General features: G+C 39.7%; 1 protein-coding gene across 7 annotated transcripts in view; it reads right to left on the bottom strand.

Moving 5' to 3' along the window:
* Positions 1-3,865: 3,865 nt before the first annotated feature.
* The window catches only part of LOC122555842 (SPRY domain-containing SOCS box protein 1-like), a 238,110-nt gene continuing 220,542 nt past the window's right edge, over positions 3,866-21,433 (bottom strand). For all 7 annotated transcript variants that reach the window (XM_043702033.2, XM_043702032.2, XM_043702031.2 and 4 more), the window contains one exon: positions 3,866-5,041. In XM_043702033.2, the coding sequence (XP_043557968.1) occupies positions 4,914-5,041 (128 nt within the window). In that variant the 3' untranslated portion in view covers positions 3,866-4,913. The remainder of the gene's footprint in view (positions 5,042-21,433) is intronic.

The raw sequence follows: 21,433 nt of genomic DNA, 5'->3' as shown, positions 1-21,433 counted from the left end.
TAGGTGAAGGGGTAAATGTAGGGGAATGGGTCTGGGTGGGTTGCTCTTCGGAGGGTCGGTGTGGACTTGTTGGGCCGAAGGACCTGTGTCTACACTGTAAGTAATCTAATCTAATCAGTATGGAAGAGATAGGACCAGAAGGCAAAGACTCGGAATAAAGGAGTACAAATTTAAGATATGAGGAGAATTTCTTCTTTCTGGGTTGAGTGTCTTTGGAACTCCTTGCCACAGAGAGTTGTGAGGGGGTCAGAGTGCTGCTTTTCTACATTTAAGTCTGAGACAGATAGATTCATGACCAGTAAGGGAATCAAGGGTTACGGGGAAAAGGCAGGAAGGTGGACTTGAGGAATGTCAGATCAGCCATGATCCTATTGAAAGGTGGAACAGGCTCAAGATGCCAAATGGCTACTCGTTCCTATTATTGCGGAACTCCCCTAATCACAGCCTGCCAACTTTAGAAGGACCCATTTATCTCTACTTCTGTTTTCTGTTAGGCAATCCTTAAATCTTGCCAATTTACTAGCTCCTTCCTGTGTGCTTTTACTTTCCTCTTGTGAGAACTTTATCAAATGCCTTAAAATCAAATAATACTATCCTGTTAGTTATATCCTTAAAAAACCTTGAGGTTCACCTAACACTATTTGCCACTTGCAAATCCATGCTGAATATGCTTAATAAGATCATTTGTCGGTCTTTATAATTGATTCTAGAACCTTTCTGACTATTGGTAAGAGGTTAAGAGGTTTGTAGTTCCCGTTTTCTCTCTTCTTAAATATTAGGATGACATTTCCTACCTTTGACTCTACCAAAACTATTCCAGGATCTATAGAATTTTGAATGATAATCAGCAATGTATTCATCATCTTCAAATCTTCAACATTCATGGATGTAGAATATCAGGTCCCCTGTACTTATCAACATTCAGCCCCATTAATTTCTCTAAAAACCATGTTCTTACTGATACTGATTTCCTTCAATTCCTCATTATCTTTTGATATCTAATTCTTGAGAGCTCTTGCTTCTTTTAGCAAAGACAGACATGAAGTGAACATTTAACTTCTCTGCTATTTCTATTGGTAAGTTCAATTGGCTAGTCAGCAGTGCAGAGTGACACCAACAGTGTGGGTTCAATTCCTGAATGAGGTGAGGTTACCATGGAAAAGTCTTCTTCTCAACCTCTCCCCTCGTCTACGATGTGAAGACCCTGAGGTTAAACTACCACTAGTGATGTGTCTGAGAGAGCAGTGTTTGATATGACTACTTTACCTTTTTTATTTCCCATTATAATTTCTCCTGACTCTACCTATAATCAACACACATCTTAGCTAAACCTTTCCTTTTTACATACTTGTATGCATTTTTACTCATTTATATTTATGTTGTCCTGTCCTTTTTTTAGTTTCTTGGTCCACTTTTGCCTTATTCTAAAACTCTTCCAACCTTCAAGTTTACTATAATTTCTGGCAACTTAATAGCTCTTATTTTCATCTTCTACAATACTTTTGTTAGCAGCAGTTGACTGATTTTTGTTTATATTTTATGCCCTGAAAAAATGCTTAACTGAAAAAATGTGTAATAATTCTTTAAAAACTACCCATTGCCTGTGTATTTTTCCAAACATTCTAAGCTTATTTGTCCTTCTCACCTTCACAATTTCAGTTATTCAGATTTAACACCCTTGCTTCAGATTTAACACCCTTGCTTCAGATTGAACTACCTTACTTCCAAATTAGGTAATATTATGGTCACTCATCCCAAAATATTAATTTGCAACAAGTTAGCTCTTTCTCCTGACATAATATTAAATACTAAAATAGCCTGTTCTAGAGTTCATTTTATAATATATTGTTCTTAGTTACCATCTCTAACACACAAACTCATGCTCCACAACATTAGTGCTCATTAGCTTTAACTGGTCGAAATCCAGATTGAAGCTACCCATTATTATACTACCCATGCTATCTGCTTCTCTAATCTGCTCTTTAATACCATGCCTACACTGCACCCGTCTCATGGCCTGGGAGCAACTCCTACCAAATGTTTGTTGCCCATTGCTGTTTCTTCGCTCCACTAAAAACAGATTCCATATTTCGTTCTTTGGATCAGAGATCCTAATTTAGCAATGTGTGGATCCCATCCCATGTTATCAGTGTAATACTAATTCCTTTGCTTTTTTTGCTTGCCAATCCTAAATGCCAGATATTCAGCCAGCCTCAGTCATGTTTCCCTTATGGCAATTATATCACTCATATTTATCTCCATCTGTGCCTGTATATTATCTACCTTAGTGAAAATATTCATTCAGAAAGATTGCCGTTGACTGTGTCATCTTGGTATCATTCCTTTCCAAGCTTAGTTATGTTTATCTTTATTTCATCTGCCTTCTAATTTTACTTGCCACCTTTATTTCCAGATACTGGATTTACGTTCTTCTGATTTGAGCTACTCCTCTGTTCATAACGCCCTACTAATAGAGTCTAAAAGCTTTCTCCAACAGCATTAGCAAGTTTCCCTGGGAGGGTATTCGCTTGTTAAGGTGGACAGATCCCACTTGCCTGAAAACTGGTCGCAATGCCTCATTAGTGGTGGCTTGTCCCCAACACTAATTCTCATGTTACATGCCTAATCAATCTTCCTAGTCCTATACTCACTAACATGTAGCATTGTGAGTAGTCTTAAGATTACTGTTTTTCCAGTTCTGTTTTTAAAATTCCTTCCTAACTTTGTAAAATCTGCTTTCAGGATCTCATTCCTCTTCCTACCTACTTTTCCAGTACCAATGTGGACTCTGAACTTTGGCAGTTCATCGTCCCCGAGGTGGTCTTGCTGTTAATTCAACACCACACCATCCTGCAATCCCACTTATTGCTACAGACATCTGGTTTATTCCCTGATCAAGGATGCCTTTGTCACTACTGCTTTTCTATTCTTTGTCCCCTCCTGGAAAGCTGAGTCACCATAGACCTGACTCTGGCAGCACTCCTCTGACGAACCGTCACCCTCACTCATTTCCAAAATGGAAATGAAGCAGGATAGACTCAGAACTCCCGCACTACCTGCCTGGCTGTCTTAGACTGCTTGCACCATCCTAATCTATTGTGTGACCACCTTTGTAAGTGTGCTATCCATATAGTTCCCTTTTTCATAGGTAGACAGCATTGGCACATGAGCAACAACTGGAGTGAAAGCCCAGAGCAACCAATGACACTTCCTGCAGCTGTTTCACCTAGATGTCATGGTACATCCATGACTTCCTACATACCACAGACATTATTTTCCATTTGGCCAGGCTGATCTACATTCTGTAACTTTAGGAACTATTTATTATATTTAGAGTAAGGAGAATAACTTTTGTTTATTCACTGATCATCTTCCTTTGCATAAGAAAGAGCCATTTATTGGATTTAGAGAACATATTCCACAGTGTAAGACTTAGACAGCTAAACACAATTGTAAATGATAGGGAACAAAGGGATATAGATGAGACTAGTATCAGATGAAATGGAGAATAGTGGTGATTGCAGAGCTGGAATAGTTGACAGAGTGAGGGTGAGGCTGTTAAGATAATGAAAACTTGGTTTAAATCCAAGAAGAGTGGTCAATAATTGTAGTGAAGACCCAGGTTAGTTGCAAAGGAAATAACCTTGGAGACATTTAAGAAACACAGTCAGATGTTGGATTGGGAAAAGGTGTCTCTCGGTTTTCCTGTGCATATGGGTGACGTTGGGCAGAATGACCTGACTTAACCATGAACCTTATGGCGAACTAATTCACAGTACAGTATTGAATTAAATTGCTTTAGTGCTAGCAGTGTTTTTGTACGTACACCCACTTAATCCACAAATCATGAATTAGAAATAATTGATCCTAATTTGGACAGCAAACTTTATTAGAAACTTCTTCATTCAGTTAATTCACATTTAAAACTCTGAAGGCAGCACCATCCTTACATTCGACACCCTGCAACTGCAACAATTTCCAGTTTAAAAACTAAATACATTGGTAAATTTAAAACAGAAAATTAAGCAGCATCTTAAAATGATCTGACCTATGCAGAAGTGAAAATGTCTGCAGTCCACCAGTGAAGGGCCTGGTATGGAACAGAATTATAATACATTCTCTGCACAGATAAAACTATTCCACACACATACTAGTACATTGAGGTGAACAAAATCTTTCAGCTGAATGGCGTAAAACTGTTTCTTGCAAGACCTTGTTCAAAATAAAAAGTGACTTAAGCTTTGTATGAGTGAATATTATGTGATCTCTCAGTAGTTTTTTTTTAATTCATGCAGAACTTCACAGGAAAGTTTGCAATAAGTAGAAGCTCGTGCATACCGGCTTCGAGGCATATATTTTTTTCTTCATTTGTTATGAGCCAGATCTCAATCAGTCTAATATGACATTCATGCTAAAGATTTATAGCACAGTATGAATATACAAGCCAATACCTCTGTATTTAAAAACTACCGTAACAGCCCCACAGGCTGATTACCGGCATCAAGAATTTCTTCCACTTGCACATTCAGTTTCAAACAGGAAAAAGTACTAAACAATTACAAGGCATTGTCCTCAAGCTACAACCTGCTGAACATTACAGGCTGTATTTGAACAATGTAGACTTTGTAGGGACAACACGCTAAAATTACAAATGTATATAAAGCGGTTTCTTGGATTATGAAGATTTCATAATGAGATACTGCTTTACTGCTAAAATAGGAATACCTTTAACACTGGTTGCAAATAATCCTCTTAATTCATATGACAGGTTCTCCTCTAATTCCTATCTAAGCATTGTCTATTTGTAAGTCATATGATATTTCAAACAACTGTGAATCCTCCACAGATCAAAAGAAGATGTAAACTACAGCTTTCCATTGCATTGACTTTCCAGCTTAGTCCAAGTTTATTCATCACTGGTACTGCAAATAATTCTTCAGAGAAACAGGCATGGGTAGGGTCTCTATTTCATGCAGCCGTTCCTTGCCAAGAGAAAGGCGAATGGATCTTCTGCACAAGTCCATTAAAGGCAATGGCTCCGCTAAAACAATGAGAAAAAGAAACATTAGTCAAGATGTCAAAATACTGAGTAAAGAAATAAAAAATTACAGAACAAAAAGTAACTTTGCTCATGAATTTATTATGTTGGCTCTTAAACTGATGAAAATTTTCCATTTTCTTCAAAAACCTTCATAATTTTCAGATGCAAAGTTCCTTTTGAATAACATAGTCACTCTGAATACTTTATCAATAATGGGTCAAAATTCTAAGGCCCATCTTTAAAAGCACTGAGCACATACCTTTAAATTAGTAAATGCATCACAGTCACGTTCTCAAAAGGCAGCTAGATATGGCTGAGAAATGGAGACCAAATAGAGAAACACAAATTCTAAAAATATATAAATTCTGTCGTTCTTTCAGTTTTAGTCTCTAGTTTTAACTCTTCCCTACTTTCTTATCAAGTAGTGGAAAGAAAGTTTCGCTATTCATCTACTAAAAACATATGTTATTCCTAAATATTTCATTATGTCTTCTTTAAGACCCTCTATTCCAATGATCTATGCATAATTGTGGGCAGACTATTCACCTGTGGAGCCCTGCAGAGAGTTCAATCCAAGCTTCACTGAAATCCATACAAGTGTCTTTTCAGTCAGGTCATTCAGAAGTCGAATTCTGACTATTACTCCCCTTCCTAAGCGTCGATTTTTCTGCTCCTCGGATGCTGCCTTACCTGCTGTGCTTTTCCAGCACCACTCTGATCTAAACTTTGTTGTCAACTGTACTATTATTATGATATCAACTAGGAATACCTAACAGCAGAGGACAGCACTGAGCATTGGATCTTCTTGAAACGTTAAATAACTCAATCATTTGACATGTTCAAATTCAGTTTTTACCTTAATTATTTACTGCAGCTCAATTTGAAAACCATTTTGTCAATCTTTCTGAGAATTCTTCCATGATTTTGTTCTCAGTAACAAGATGGTAAAATTCCATAAAAACTACTGTGAAGTTCTGCACAGTTCACCTGCCACATCAGGACATTATTGTACGAAAGCACAGTAACATAACCTAGCTTCTAAACAAATCCAGTTCCAAAAGTATGCTTAAGATTACTTATAGCTTTATCATATTTGCAACTTGGAACAAATGAAACATTTCAAAACATTGACTGAAATTCTCCATATGATTCATAAACCAACATCAAGCCAAAAATAAATATTATAACGTTATTTCATAGCCCACTAGTTTTCTTGTGATATCGTAAACTGTGAAATATGAAATGGCTATCATGCTGTTGAGCATATGCCAATTAATTGGTCATTTGAAGTTAATACAGATCAGATAACTTCTCAGCCTCACCCCTTGGTTCAAAGATAACAAACCAGTGCGATTTAATTGGATACAGCATATTCAGATTTGTGAAAGGAAAAATTGGCTGGTTTCTATTTGCAATTTACATACACTGATCTCAACTGGATATGTGATTTTCTTCACAGTTAGATAGCCTGCTGGTAACTCATCTTCGAGCTTCACACATGAGTAATAGCCATTTGCACAAGGCATCAGAAAGCAACTGCTGCAAACTAATGTCTGCAGAAAAGGAATAGCATGAGTTTGATAAGAGGTGTACAACCCACTCAAATAACGATTTTTAAGATTTTTTAAAAATTCCTTATGCCTTTTAACTGTGCGCACTCTGCAAAAAGCATCAATTCCAATACATCTAAAGTCACCACATTTCACTGATGTCTCTTATCATCAATAGCCTTTATACCAAACACAATCTAGAGATATTTTGCAACAGTAGCCTTAAACATCATGAAGAAATATGGAGACTCAGTTTATTTTTATGACTATTTTATCTTGAAAAATGCATACAATATTGAAACAACAGCTTTAACAGAGTGGAATAAAGTGAATCCACAAGATAAATAATTTAAGATTTCTTGGGCCATAATTGCATGCCATAGCACCAAATTATTCATCATGATAAATGTGATTTATGATTGCTGATTGTTCTGTATGGTTGTTTGTGAAACGCAGTCGTTTCTGAGCAAGATGCACAGAATTTTTAACTCTGAAATCAAACCTCATGAAATTAGTGTTGACATAAATGTGAAATGGCTTGGCACCAATGTAAACCGTGGGATTTAAATTGAGTTGAAAGTGAGATTGCTAGCATCAGTTCCAAGCTGATCCACTCTGACATTGATTCAATCACTCCATATTGCCACTGCAGTGTTAGCACTAAGTGAGACTTTCTGGCATGAATGCTATTGTACTTCATGACTGTATCCTACAATGCACTAGTGACACTACATTTTCTTAACAGTTCACCCAAATCAAACAGACTAATGAGATAGTGCCAACATACTACCTACTGTATTTGAGATACATTTAATCACATGTAAAGGATGTCATGTAATACTAAGTAATGCCTACACGTTCACTGCTTTCCCAGGCTGGGTCATTGCCCTACATGCTGAACAGGAGAAAACCTTTCATTGCTTGCTACTGATGTAACCCTAAAAAGGTGATAGCTCAAGAATGGTCCCAACAAGTAAAACAAGTAGTTACATGATGTTGTGACTATACTGTCAGGAAATCATTCTTGGCATAATATGAGATTGTCTGGTTAGAATATATTTCCAATGAAATGTCAGACTTGAGAGTGTCTTCCAAACTCTAGGTATTGATAAATTGCCATTTTCGGAAAGTCCTACAAATATTTTACCAATATTCGTCTTACAGAAGGATTGTCATAGATTAGTCACAAGATTCAGGGTGTAAAGAATGAATCTTCTTGCAGATAATAATACGAGTATCAAATGGCTTACAAATGGCAAGAATGGTGGATTGTGCAGTAGGTTTCTTCCCCAGTGAGTAGGCTCAAGAGACTGACCTACCATTAGTAATGACTGCTTGCATTTGTATAGTACCTTTCACAATGTTAAGTGTCTCTAGGCACTTATCCATCATAGCTGAAAATGTGTTGCTGGAAAAGCGCAGCAGGTCAGGCAGCATCCAAGGAACAGGAGAATCGACGTTTCGGGCATAAGCCCTTCTTCAGGAATGAGGAAAGTGTGTCCAGCAGGCTAAGATAAAAGGTAGGGAGGAGGGACTTGGGGGAGGGGCGTTGGAAATGCGATAGGTGGAGGGAGGTCAAGGTGAGGGTGATAGGCCGGAGTGGGGTGGGGGCGGAGAGTCAGGAAGAAGATTGCAGGTTAGGAAGGCGGTGCTGAGTTCGAGGGATTTACTGAGACAAGGTGGGGGGAGGGGAAATGAGGAAACTGGAGAAACCTGAGTTCATCCCTTGTGGTTGGAGGGTTCCCAGGCAGAAGATGAGGCGCTCTTCCTCCAACCGTTGTGTTGCCATGGTCTGGTGATGGAGGAGTCCAAGGACCTGCATGTCCTTGGTGGAGTGGGAGGGGGAGTTAAAGTGTTGGGCTACGGGGTGGTTGGGTTGGTTGGTCCGGGTGTCCCAGAGGTGTTCTCTGAAACGTTCCGCAAGTAGGCGGCCTGTCTCCGCAATCCCATAGTCCCACCCTGCCCCCTGTAAAAACGCCATCCCATATTCCCAATTCCAGCACACATTTTCAGCTCTGATCTCCAGCATCTGCAGCCCTCACTTTCTCCTCGAAGATTTATCCATCATATTCTATATTTGAGGTACAATCAGATTATGAAGCAGGTTAATGCTCCAATAGTATGGCAAGAATATATGCGTTTTAAGATGAATTTCTGCCTTCAGTGCTTGTTTCATCTCTCTTACTGTGTCCATTTATGTACAAGTACTCTGTCTGGTTGAGCCACCAGCCTGTCAAACTTGTCTTTCCTCTTACAACTTTTGACATCCAACATAGATTTTTGTCCAGTCATTACTCAGCTCCACACATGATAGTTTAGCTCACCCACCACTGGTTTAATGTGCACAAATACAGATGCCTCCACAGTTGATGTGTGGATAATCATATCTCCACAGTTGTCCTCATCTCCAAATGTGGTCTTAGTGTATCAGGAATCTGAAACTGTAATTGCCATCCTCAAGAGCAGCTTTCAGTCAAATGTCAATCAACTTAATCTTTCTTCTCCCATAATGCTTTGCTACTCACCACCTACATAGTGACTTTTTTTAAAAAAAAGTTAATGGTAATATTTGCTCATGGGATGTGGCCATCAGTGGCCGAGCCAGCATTTATCACCCCTTGACCTGTGTGGCTTGTCAGGGCCAATTCAGAAAGCAGTTAAGAGTCAACCACATAACTGTGGATCAGGAGTCAAAAGAAGGCCACGGCAGGTGAGGATGACAGATTCCCTTTTCTAAAGAACATTAGAAAATGGTTCTTCTGCAGAATATTAAATTTGAATCTATAATATGGTGAAGTAATGTCCGTGTAATGTTGTTGCTAGACTATTAATGCAGAAACTCAATTAAATGTCTTGGGACCCAGGTTCGAACCCGACCACAGCAGATGGTGAAATTTGTGAAATTTAAATTTAATAAAAATATCTGGAATCTATTGATTCAAGTGTCGATTGTCAGGAAAACCCCAATTGCTTCACTAATGTCCTTCAGGGAAGCCAATCTGTCAACTTTAACTAATCTTTCCTATATGTGACTCCAGACGCACAGCAATGTGGTTGACTCTCAAATGCCCTCTGAAATGGCCCAGGAAGCCACTTAATTGTAACAACAACTTCAAAAGTCTTAAATAAATGAAATCAGACCAACCACCGGGCATCAACCTAGGCACTGGAAACAACAATAGAAACAGCCCTGTTGTCCCAGAAAATTCCTCCTTACTAATATCTGGGGGCTAGTGTCAAAATTGGGAGAGCTATCTGACAGACTAGTCAAGCAATAGCCTGACCGTCATCTCATGCAATTATATCTTACAATGCCCCAGACACCATAATTACCATCCCTGGATACATTCTCTCCCATCAGCTGGACCAACCCAGCAGAGGTGGTGGCACAGCAAACAGTCGGAAGACAGTTGCCCTGGGAGTCTCCAACATCAATTATGAACATCATGAAATCTTGTGGCATCAGGTTAAGATTTGGCAAGGAAACCTCCTGCTGATTACCACCTTCTCCCTCCTTTCGTGTTGAGCAATACTTTGAAGGACAGCCAGAGGTGGCAATGACACAAAATACTCTGGGGAATTTCAATGTCTACACCAAAGGTTGCTCAGCAGCACCAAGTGGTGACAGAACCAAGAGGAGGGAGAAACATACTTGACTTCATCCTTACCAATCCGCCAGCTGCAGATACATCTGTCCATGATAGTATGAGAGTGAGCACCACAGTCCTCGTGGAGAAGTAGCCCCGCCTTCACATTGAGAATACTCTCCATCGTACTGCGTGTCACTTTCACTGTGCTAAATGGTAGAGACTTCAAACAGACCTAGCAACTGAAAACTGGCATCCATGAGATGCTGTGGGGCCCCCTCAGTAGCAGAATTGTACTCCAGCACAATCTATAATTGCCCAGCATATACCCCGCTGAACCACTATCAACAAGCCAGGCTATCAACCTTAGTTCAATGGAGTGCAGGTAAATATGCCAAGAGCAGCACCAGACATACCTAAAAATGAAGTGTAAACCTGATGAAGCTAGCAACAGGACTACCTTCATGCCAAACAATATAAAGCAGCAAGTGATAGACAAAACTAATGATCTCACAATGAACGGAACAGATTTAAGCTCTGCACTTCTGCCACGTCCAGTCATGAATGCTGTGGACAATTAAACGACTCACTGGAGGAAGCCCCACAAATATTGCCATCCTTGATGATGGAAGTGCCCAGCATGTTAGTGCAAAAGATAAGCCTAATAAATTTGCAGCAATCTGCAGCCAGAAATGTTGAGTGGATCACTCATCTCCAGTGGTTCCCAGCATCACAAAATGTAGTCATTATTCAGTACAATTCATTCCACATGATACCAAGAAACAGTTGGGCACACTTAGATAAAACAAAGACTAAGGGCTTTGTCAACATTTTGGCAACATAAGACAAATCCAATCCCACCAATTGCCACACCATCAGTGATACCTAGTTTCGATTCCACCAGGACCACTCATCTCCTGACCTCATTACAGCTTTGGTCCAAATATGGGTAAAAGGACCTGAATTCCAGAGATGGTGAAGTGAGAGTGACAGCCCTTGACATCAAGACCATATTTCACCAAGTGTGACATTAAGCAACCCCAGCAAAATTGGAATCAATGGGCCTCAAGGAGCAAACTCTCTCTAATTGGAGTCATACCTGACACAGAGAAAGATATTTTTGGTTGTTGAAGGTCAGTCATTTTAGCTCCAGGACATCTCTGCAGGGATTCTTCAGTATAGTGTCCTAAATCATCTTTAGCTGCTTCATCAATGACCTTTCCTCCATCACAAGTCAGAAGTGGAGATGTTTGCTGATAATTGCACAATGTTCAAATACCATTCATGACTCCTTAGATATTGAAGTAGTTCATGTTCAAATGCAACACGATCTGGACAATATACAGGCTTGGGCTGATATGTGAAATATAGCATTCACATTCACATGTGCCAGCAGTGACCATCTCCAATAAGAGAACCTAACCACCACCCCTTAAACATTGAATGGTGTTACAATCACTTAATGTCCCACTGTCAAGATCCCAGAGTTTACCATTGACCAGAAATTCAATTGATACACCATATAAACGTGATTGCTACAACAGCAGAGTAACAAAAAAAATCACACAAGACCAGGTTATAGTCCAACAAGTTTATTTGGAAGTGATCGATTTCAGAGCGTTGCTCCTTCATCAGGTGGTTGTGGAGTATAAGATTGTAGGACATAGAATTTATAGCAAAAATCTACAGTGTAATGCAACTGAAATTATATATTGAAAAAGACCTAGATTGTTTATGTCTCTCATGTTTTACAATGACCATGTTGGTTTCAGTTCTTTCATATGTAAATCGCAGAACTTTCTTAAAATTAAAGTTCACTTGAGAATGTAACATTAAGAGAGCTTTTTGATTTACGTATGAAAGAACTGAAGCCAACATATTCATTCTAAAAGAGGAGATACTTAACAATCCAGGACTATTTCAATATATAATTTCAGTTGCATCACACTGTAGACTCTTGCGATAAATTCTGTGTTCTATGATCTTATACTCCACAACCACCTGAAAGAGTAACGTGCTGAAATCCAGAGCTTCCAGATAAACTTGTTGCACTATAACCTAGCGTGCGATTTTTAAAAAACTTTCTGCACCCCAGTCCAACTCCAAATCATGACGACAAAAGCAGATTAGACACTCGGAATACTGCAGTGAGTAATTCACCTCCTGACCCTCCAAGAGTTTTTGCCCGAAATGTCGATTTCGAAGCTCCTTGGATGCTGCCTGAACTGCTGTGCTCTTCCAGCACCACTAATCCAGAATCTGGTTTCCAGCATCTGCAGTTGTTGTTTTTACCTCCAAAACCTGCCCACTATCTACAAGACACAAGCCAGGAATATGCTGAAATACACAGTTAATGGCAGGACCCTGGGGAGTGTTGATAAACAGTGACTCCTAGGGATTCAGGTGCTTAGTTCATATTTACTTGAAAGTTGCATCCAGTGTAAGTAGAGGGTATAATTTTAAGGTGAGAGGATAAAGATTTAAAAAGGTTCAGATTGGCAACTTTTTCCACACAGAGGATGGATCATCTGTGGAATGAATTGCCAGAGGAAGATACATGTACAGTTACAACATTTAAAAGACATCTGGACAGTACATAAATAAGAAAGGCTTAGAGGGATATGAGCAACACGCAGGCAACTAGTTTAGTTTAGGAAACCTGGTTGGCATGGATGTGTTGGACCAAAAGGTCTGTTTGTTTTGGATAACTCTATAACACCTATCTGGATGAGTACAGCTCCAACAACACTTAAGAAACTTGACATCATCTAGGTTAAAGCAGCTCACTTGATTGGTACCACATCCACAAGCATCCATTCCCTCCAACACTACAGCCGTGTGTACTATCTACAAGATGCACTGCAGAAATTCAGCAAAGATCCTCAACTAGCACCTTCCAAACTCATGACCACATCCATCCAGAAGAGCAGGGGCAGCAAACAAACAATCTGCAAGCTCCCCATCAAACTATTCACCATTCTAACTTGGAAATACATTGCCGTTCCTTCAGTGTTACTCAGTCAAAATCTGGAATTCCCTCCTTAAGGCATTGTGCTACCAAAAGCGCATACAGCACAGGTCGAAGAATGGAGCTCACCATCACCTTCTCAATTGCAACTAAGAACAGGGACAATACACGCTCATGTCTCTATGAGTGATTTTTTTAAAAACATGTTACTACTAGGCCTAAATTTCTCCAGCACATTCGGTGTTTGGTTTATATTTCCAGTATCTACAGTATTTTGCTTTTTACAGGGCAACCTCAGTTATCCGAATGTCAATTATCCAGAGTTTGGATTATCTGAACAAGATCTCAAGGTCCCGATGTTTAGGTAAACTGTATTATCCAAATGTTCGATTATCCGAATAAAATACTCCCCGCCCGTGTCATTCGGATAACCAAGGTTTTTATAACGATTGACAATTACATGGTTGTCAATGGTCTTGCTTTTATTTCCAGATTTCAATTGAATTTAAATTTCACCATCTGCCACAGTGGAATTGAATTAGTGTCTCCAAATTATTGGTCCAATGACATACCTTTAGGCTACCACTTCCCAACTCGCTCTTAAAAATTTATTCCTTTTGGCTTGTGTAAAGTGCAGGATTCTTTGATAGCCATGCTTGAGAACCTTACTAGGGGATATAATCAAAATATTAGATAAATGACTGTTTGAACTAATTATTGATAGTCATTGTACCTTGATGATAAACTTCTTATTCTCAAACTACAGGTCAGAAATACTCTCTGTCAACCTGGGGACCCACAGTTTTTGAAGGAAGGATAGTTTTGGATATGCTTACCTTATCCTCCAAGATCTTTTACTAATCCTCTCAACCAAAAGCCAAATATTCATTTAGCTCTTGAACTCATACCCCAGCCTGTTTGAGAACAGGTTCTCATTATCTTTATGGGAGTCTGTTAGCTCAGTTTGCAGGACAGTTGGTTTGCAATGCCAACAGTGTGGGTTCAGTTCCTAAGGTTACCAAAAAGGACTCTCCTCCTTAACCGCTCCCCTTGCCAGAGGCATGGTGGCGCTTAGGTTAAACTACCACCAGTCATCTCTCTGTAATGAGTGTGCAGCCCCATGAGCTGGGTAAAATTATAGTGACTTTATCTCACATTATCTTTTATCAAAAACCTGACAGTATCTATAAATGTTTCTTTCCCCCATTATCTCTCCACTCATTACTCTATCTGCATTTGTTGCCACATTTATAACTTACCTCACTCATCTGGGTATGTTTGGGTTCATTTTGTCCCTTTGAGGAACAACAAACATTTTGCTTAGCCTGAACAGACCAAAATCAATTCCCTTGTCCACCCCCTCCCCGGAAGGCCAAATGAACCTGTCGACATTTCTGTCTGTGCCTTTGGAGAAAAAAACAACTTTGCTTTTAGGTCCGTTCAGGCCAAGTCAAGTCCCTCCCCACTCCAGAGGCCCAAAATCAGTGTGTTTACAGATCTATTTGGGCCCCCTTTCAAAAGGTCCTTTTTAAACATTTTCTATTTTCACATGTGCAGACAAAAGGATATTTGACCTGCATTTGAAAATTACTTTTCAACTAAAACCAGGACAAGATGCTGCTTTATAAAAGATTTTTCTAAAATCTTATAAGATACTTCAAATTGAAAGTACCCATATATAACCCAAATGATTACAAAGCATTGCATTTTACTGCTCTTGTCAAATGGCTTTTATACTTGCTCATCTCAAACAGGAAATTCCTTGTCAGCCAAATTTGGTGCAATTTAATATGATCTATTTCTTCAGTGAACCATTAAAATAAGTCTTTTGCAACTTTCCCATAATGTCTTGTATGCTAATTTCTGCAGCTTTGTGCAAATTTTATTACATTTCTTGAGAGCTAGAAACAGTAATTCACCAGCATTAAAGAAAAGCATGTTTAAAACCAGACCTAAGCCAACATTACAGATCCTACCTTTGGGATTCAAGGTTTCTTGGCTAGAGGAGGATGAAAATAGAAATCTACCAGTTATCTCACTGACGATCACCAATTGTGTCTAACAGAGCTCCTGGTGGGTATTGGAGGACAGGATCAGGTATAGTTGCTCTGTTCTCTGCAGCTATTTAGCCTGCAATGCCAAATGGCCATTGGGCAAGATATCAGACAGCGAGTAGTAACCAAACTCCAGTCAGAGTTAAGGAGAAGGAAAGTTGGTGTTAGAAAGCAAAGAGAAGAAAATGAAATGCATGAGAATTCTGTACAGTCATAACTTGCTAATGGGTTCTGACAGTACAGAATGATATGTATATCCTACCAAGAGTAAAAGATCTTTCAGAAAATAATAAAAATTAATGACTTAAAGAAACATCCAAATGTAAAACTTAGTTCACTACAAATTAGGAGCAGCAATTGTCTTAAGTTTGTTTTAAGTTGCATCCTCTATCAAAATGAATGCTTAATTTAGAATTTTTGGCACAATTAATTCCATGCTATATATTCTGATGCAATGCTACAGTGAGAGCAGGTAATGTGCTATGTTGTGGTATCAACAAGTCGGTATTACAGAGCCATATAGCACCTGTGAATAATTTTGGCTGACTCGAGGTCAGAACAATGTTCAGATAGATCTGGAGTGATAGGCTAAGGGGAGTGGGTGCAAAACACACCATTGGTGCAAGATTCTTTCCTTTAATACCTAATCATCAGTTATAATTGAATAAAACATGCCACTCCTTGCTTGGATATGCAGGGGGTTTCAAAAGGGTAACGAGGGAAGTCCATGGTAGGGAGCAAAGCATCAATGGAATCTCTGCAGAGGTATACTGCACCCCACCAAACATTTCTTTCTTCCATTTACCTGGAGGGTTCCTTCTTTTCCTCGATTGGCCGTCGAGCAATTTAGCAGGGAAGTAGAGATTAAATTTCTGCTCAAATCCCAGTCAAAATGCCCATTGCTATTTTGGTTGGAGGACTCTTTGATTATCAAGGATCTGACTTTTAGATCAGGAAACCTTAGTTTTAATCTTGATCAGGAGAACGTTGGAGACCAGATATTCTAATGGCTAGAGAGGTCACTGAAACAGCATACACTGGAGTTGTACGTTGGAACCACAGAGAATTTCACAGAAATTGAAACATTTTGATCCCTGCATTTGGATCCCTCTGAACCACGGCCGTGAAAATCAGAAACATCAGGGGGATCTGACTTAATTATCGATTGAATTGAATCATTTATTGTCACGTGTATTCAATACAAAATACATTAAAACAGTGTACTGTCATCATGCATAGGCACCATTCACATTAACTTAAAATAAAAAGTAAAGGTCACTTCATGAGAGTCTTTCTTTTCCTTCTTTGCTGCTACAGTCCCACCCAAGCTACACCAGCCCATGCCATGCTGCTGCCAGCGTCTGGTCCAGGCTACACCAGCCCACGCCACACAGAAGCGAGACTCCTGTCCAAGCGAAACCAGCCCACTCCACATGGAAAAATCCTGTTCCAGGCTTCACAGGCTTGCAGTTTCTGTTGTCACGCTGCCTCTGAAGAGCTGTTCTTTGCTTTATTCTAGGTATTCTTTAAAGTAGGGGAACAGATCGGCATTTCTATAGCCATCAATAGGCCTTCAGATGGTTTGCTGCCTCATTGGCGGCAGGGCAATAATGTTACAAAACAGCTGAAGGACATTCTTCTGGGAGTGTGCGAAATACCCAAGGTCATAAACTATATCAGTACTAACAATATTGTTTGGAAATGGGATGTGGGGTTGCAATTGAAAATTAGGAGCCACGTAGAAAATTAGCAAGCGGGTTCTCGGGTACCACATGCAAATGAGTAGAATTAGGAAGATACAACAGATGAATGCACAAGTTAGAAATACAGTTCAGGAACAAGGCCCTTAACTTTCTGGAATACTGGGATAGACTCTAGTGGAGATAGCACCTGTATAAACCAGGCAGATTGAATTTAAATAAAGCTGGGTCTGAGTTCTTTGGGGAATTTTGCTAGGGGTATTGAGGAAAGTTTAAACTAATTCAGCAGCAGTGTGAGAATCAGAATATTAGGAATTAATACCATGGTGCACCAGACATTGAAAGGCAGATCGCACTAAAAGAGACAGCTAAGCCAATAGGTGGAGTCAAAGTAAAGGAGAAAGTCATGAAAGTCTAAATCAGGGTTTTACTGCATATGTGAATAAAATGAATATAGTTCATAAGATTGGAGAGTGACAGATACAGATTACCATGTGAAATTCCGATGTTTTGGCAATAACAGGAACCCAGTTCACGGAAGGTGTTGAATATCTTAGGTTACAAGATGTACAGAAAAAAGGAACGGAAAACAGGTGGGGTTGGCATTTTTGTTTAAGAAGACCACACAGAATGTGCTTCAGGGAGTTCAAGGTCAAAATCAATTTAACTAGAGCGAAGGAATAAAGAGGATGTAATTACATTGCTTGGTGTAATGTACACAATAGTGGAAAAGACAGTGAATTATACAGCATTGAGCCGTGTAGCATGAAAACAGACCCTTTGGTCCAATTTGTCCATGCTGACCATTTTGCAAACTAAACTCATCTCATTTGCCTGTGTTTAGCTCATATCCCTCAGAATCTTTGCTACTCCACGGCGGTGGGAACGCTTCCTACCCGAGGTGGCTGGCAGCAGCAGGTTTCTTTGATGAAATGGCAGTCCTAGGAGGGTCCAATGGTGGCTTGGCTCCAGGACATGGCTGGGCCCGTGTACCAGACAACAGAGACAATGATGTTCTGGCTGCAATGTGGAAGCAGATCATTTGGCCCAGTAAGTTCACACTGACCACACTGAGGGACAGAAGGATCTGGGTGTGCAAGTACATAGATCCCTCAAAGTTGCCACCCAAGTGGATAGGGTTGTTAAGAAAGCATATGGCGTTTTGGCTTTCATTAACAGGGGTATTGAGTTTAAGCATCGCGAGGTTTTGCTGCAGCTCTGCAAGTCCCTGGTGAAACTATGTTCTTTCATTCTTGTTTCTAACCCTTTCTATGCTGTCCAACCCTCTCATGATTCCGCAAACCTCAAATCAGATCTCCCTCTCAGCCAGGGGGAACATCCCAACTTTTTCAATCTTTCCACATAGCCAAAGTTTCACACTAAGAACCACTCTTAAATTGCTTCTGTCTCTCTCCACTGCATTCACAATCTTCCCAAAATATAGTGACCATAGTTGTACACAATACTTCAACTGGGACCTAACAAGTGTAATGTAAAGTTCAAGATCAACTTTTTGATCTTGTACTCTATGCTCTTTTTAATAAAGCCATGAACATTGTATGCTTTTATTGCTCTTTCAAACTGTCATGCCACCTTCAATTTTCTGTGCACATTACATATATACCCAGGTGCCTCTGCTCCAGCACCCCCTTTAGAATTGTACCCCCTCTTTTACATTGTCAGAAGAACAGTGAAAGACAATGATGCATCAATTCACACGTCTCTGCATTGAGCTTTATCTGCTGCCTATCCACCTACTCAACCTTGTCTATTTCCTTTTTGAGTTCAACACTATCCTCCTTTCAATTTACAGTTCTTCCAAGTTTAGTATCATTTGAAGTTGTCTCCAGTATACCATATCATTAATATCTAATCAGGAAAAGCAAGGGTCTCAATATCGACCCCATGGGAACTCCACTATAAACCTTCCTCAAGCCCAAGAAAATATTAATTTACCATTGTGTGTTTTCCATCACTCAACCCAATCTTGTATTTGTGTTGCTACTGTCCCTTTCACATGTGTCCCTTTCAATTTCGCCTATAAACTTTACTCAAATCTGTCCTGAGGCACTATATTAAATTCCTTATAGAAAACCAATGTATACTATGTCAAAAGCATCACCTTCATCAACTTTTACTGTAATCTGTTTGAAAGGACTTCAAGTTAGTAAAACACAATTTTCCCATTAGAAATCCATGCCCACTCTTTCTAATTAACCCACCTTTTTTCCATGTGATTACTGATTCTGTCTGCATGTTTGTTTCCAAATGTTTCCCGATTACTGAACGGAGTAGTCTGTAATTACTGGATCCATCCTTACAATTGTTTTAAACAAGACCATAATGTTTTCAATTCTTAAATCTTCTGGCATTCTTGTGTCTCTAATTTCTACTTAGATGCATCTCATATGGTGCTGGTGTCTTGTTAGCTTTAAGTGTCAAAAACCTATCCAAGACTTCTTCCTTATTAACTTTTAACCCTGGATGAAGGTTTTTCGTGGAATTCCTTAGTGGTTGGTTCCTTGCTTTTCCTGATATAAAAAATGGTCTAGATCGTGGGGTGTGTCAAGAGCAATTTCAAATCTTGCAGACAACATGACATTTGCAAGTATTGTCAACTCTGAAGAGGAGAGTGCCAAGATAGAATTGGAGAAAGTGAACAAAACACAGCCCTAAGTCACTGTCATTAAAAGAAGTGGTTAGGCCTGAGCTCAAATAAAAGAGTTGGGTGTAATTAACGCTGACCTTGGCCTGGTGGGACACATTCTGAGCTGACTGTTGGAAATCACACCAAAATGTCAAGCAGAGGCAGGTTCCCTTGCAGGAGGTGGAGTAGTAGGTCATTTGGCTCTTTGAACACACTCCACCTCTATACCTCATGACCCCGACCTCCCTTGCCGACCAAAGAGCGATCGAATGCGTCCTGATAAATTTAAAGATGCAACTTCCACAATCTTTTGGAAAGAGAATACCAGACTCGGGGCGGGGTAGGGGAAATCATCTTAGTCTTAAAAGGGAAAGATGTTTATTTTTAAACTTTGCCCCTGGTTTTAGTCTCTCCCACAAGAACGAACATCTTCATATCCATCTTTACCAGTTCACCAAAACCCTTATAATGTTTGAATAAGATCATATTCCATTCTTCCAAACTTCAACTGATACAGGACCAGCCTCTTGAACATTTCTCTATCCCAGGGATAAGTGAACTTGCACAGACTGGTTTCTAAAGCAATCATTTATTTTTTCAACACAGAAACTAAAACTGCATACAATACTCCAGATATGATCTCACCAATCCAGTGTACAGTGGCAGTAAAACTTCCTTATTTGTATATTACATTCCTCTTACAATTAACAAGATTCTATTTTTCCTAATTCCTTGCTCAAATGATGTACCATCTTTCATGTATCAGCACACTCTGATCCCTTTGTATCAATGAGTTTTTCAAATCTCAATTCTGGTTTCCTTCCTATCGGAAAGGTGGTGTGAAACTTGAAAGGGTTCAAAAAAGATTTACAAGGATGTTGCCAGGGTTGGAAGATTTGAGCTAAAGGGAGAGGTCGAATAGGTTGGGGCTGTTTTCCCTGGAGCATCAGAGGTTGAGGGGCGACCTTATAGAGGTTTACATAATCATGTGGGGCATGGATAGGATAAATAGACAAAGTCTATTCCCTGAGGTGGGAGAGTCCAGAACTAGAGGGCATAGGCTTAGGGTGAGAGGGGAAAGATATGAGCTGTCAGAGGCAGTGGTGGAGGATGGTACAATTGCAACATTAAAAAAGAATTTGGATGGGTATATGAATAGGAAGGGTTTGGAGAGATACGGGCCAGGTGCTGACAAGTGGGACGAGATTGGGTTGGGATATCTGGTCGGCATGGATGGGTTGGACTGAAGGGTCTGTTTCCGTGCTGTACATCTCTATGACTCTATAAATAATACCTTGCTTTTCTATTCTTCCTGCCAAAATCCATAAGTTCACATTTACACATCCAACAGATATTTTCCCAAATCACTTTTTAACATATCTTTATCCCTTTGTAGATTCGCTACCTCTTCTTGACAGCTTATTTTATTACCAAATGGTGTCATTGGCAAAATTAGTGACCATAAGTTTGATTTCTTCATCCAAATTATTCACACAGATTCACCGATTCCCATATACTCCATTTGTTCCAGCTTACAACCTGAAAAGGCCCACTTATCCCTTCTCTCTTTTTACTGTTAGTTAATCAATATTTTATACAAAAGATTATGGCATATACCAACCCAAACAATTAATAGAATCCCGGCAGTGTGGAAACAGGCCATTTGGCCCAACAAGTACACACTCACCCTCCGAAGAGTAACTCACCCAAACCCATTCCCCTACCCTATTACTCTACAATTAGACTCTGACTAATGCAACTAACCTAAACATTCCTGAACACAAAGAGCAATTTAGCATGGCCAATTCACCTAACCTGCACATTTTTGGATTGTGAGGGGAAACTGAAGCACCTGGAGGACACCCAGGCAGACAGGGGGAGAATGT

This window comes from Chiloscyllium plagiosum, unplaced genomic scaffold, assembly GCF_037043375.1.
Source record: "Chiloscyllium plagiosum isolate Xiang-an unplaced genomic scaffold, Cpla_swu_hap1 HiC_scaffold_13, whole genome shotgun sequence".
Lineage (NCBI taxonomy): Eukaryota > Metazoa > Chordata > Chondrichthyes > Orectolobiformes > Hemiscylliidae > Chiloscyllium > Chiloscyllium plagiosum.
The sequence above is the reverse complement of the archived record's forward strand: the minus strand, read 5'-3'. Positions and strand labels throughout refer to the sequence as shown.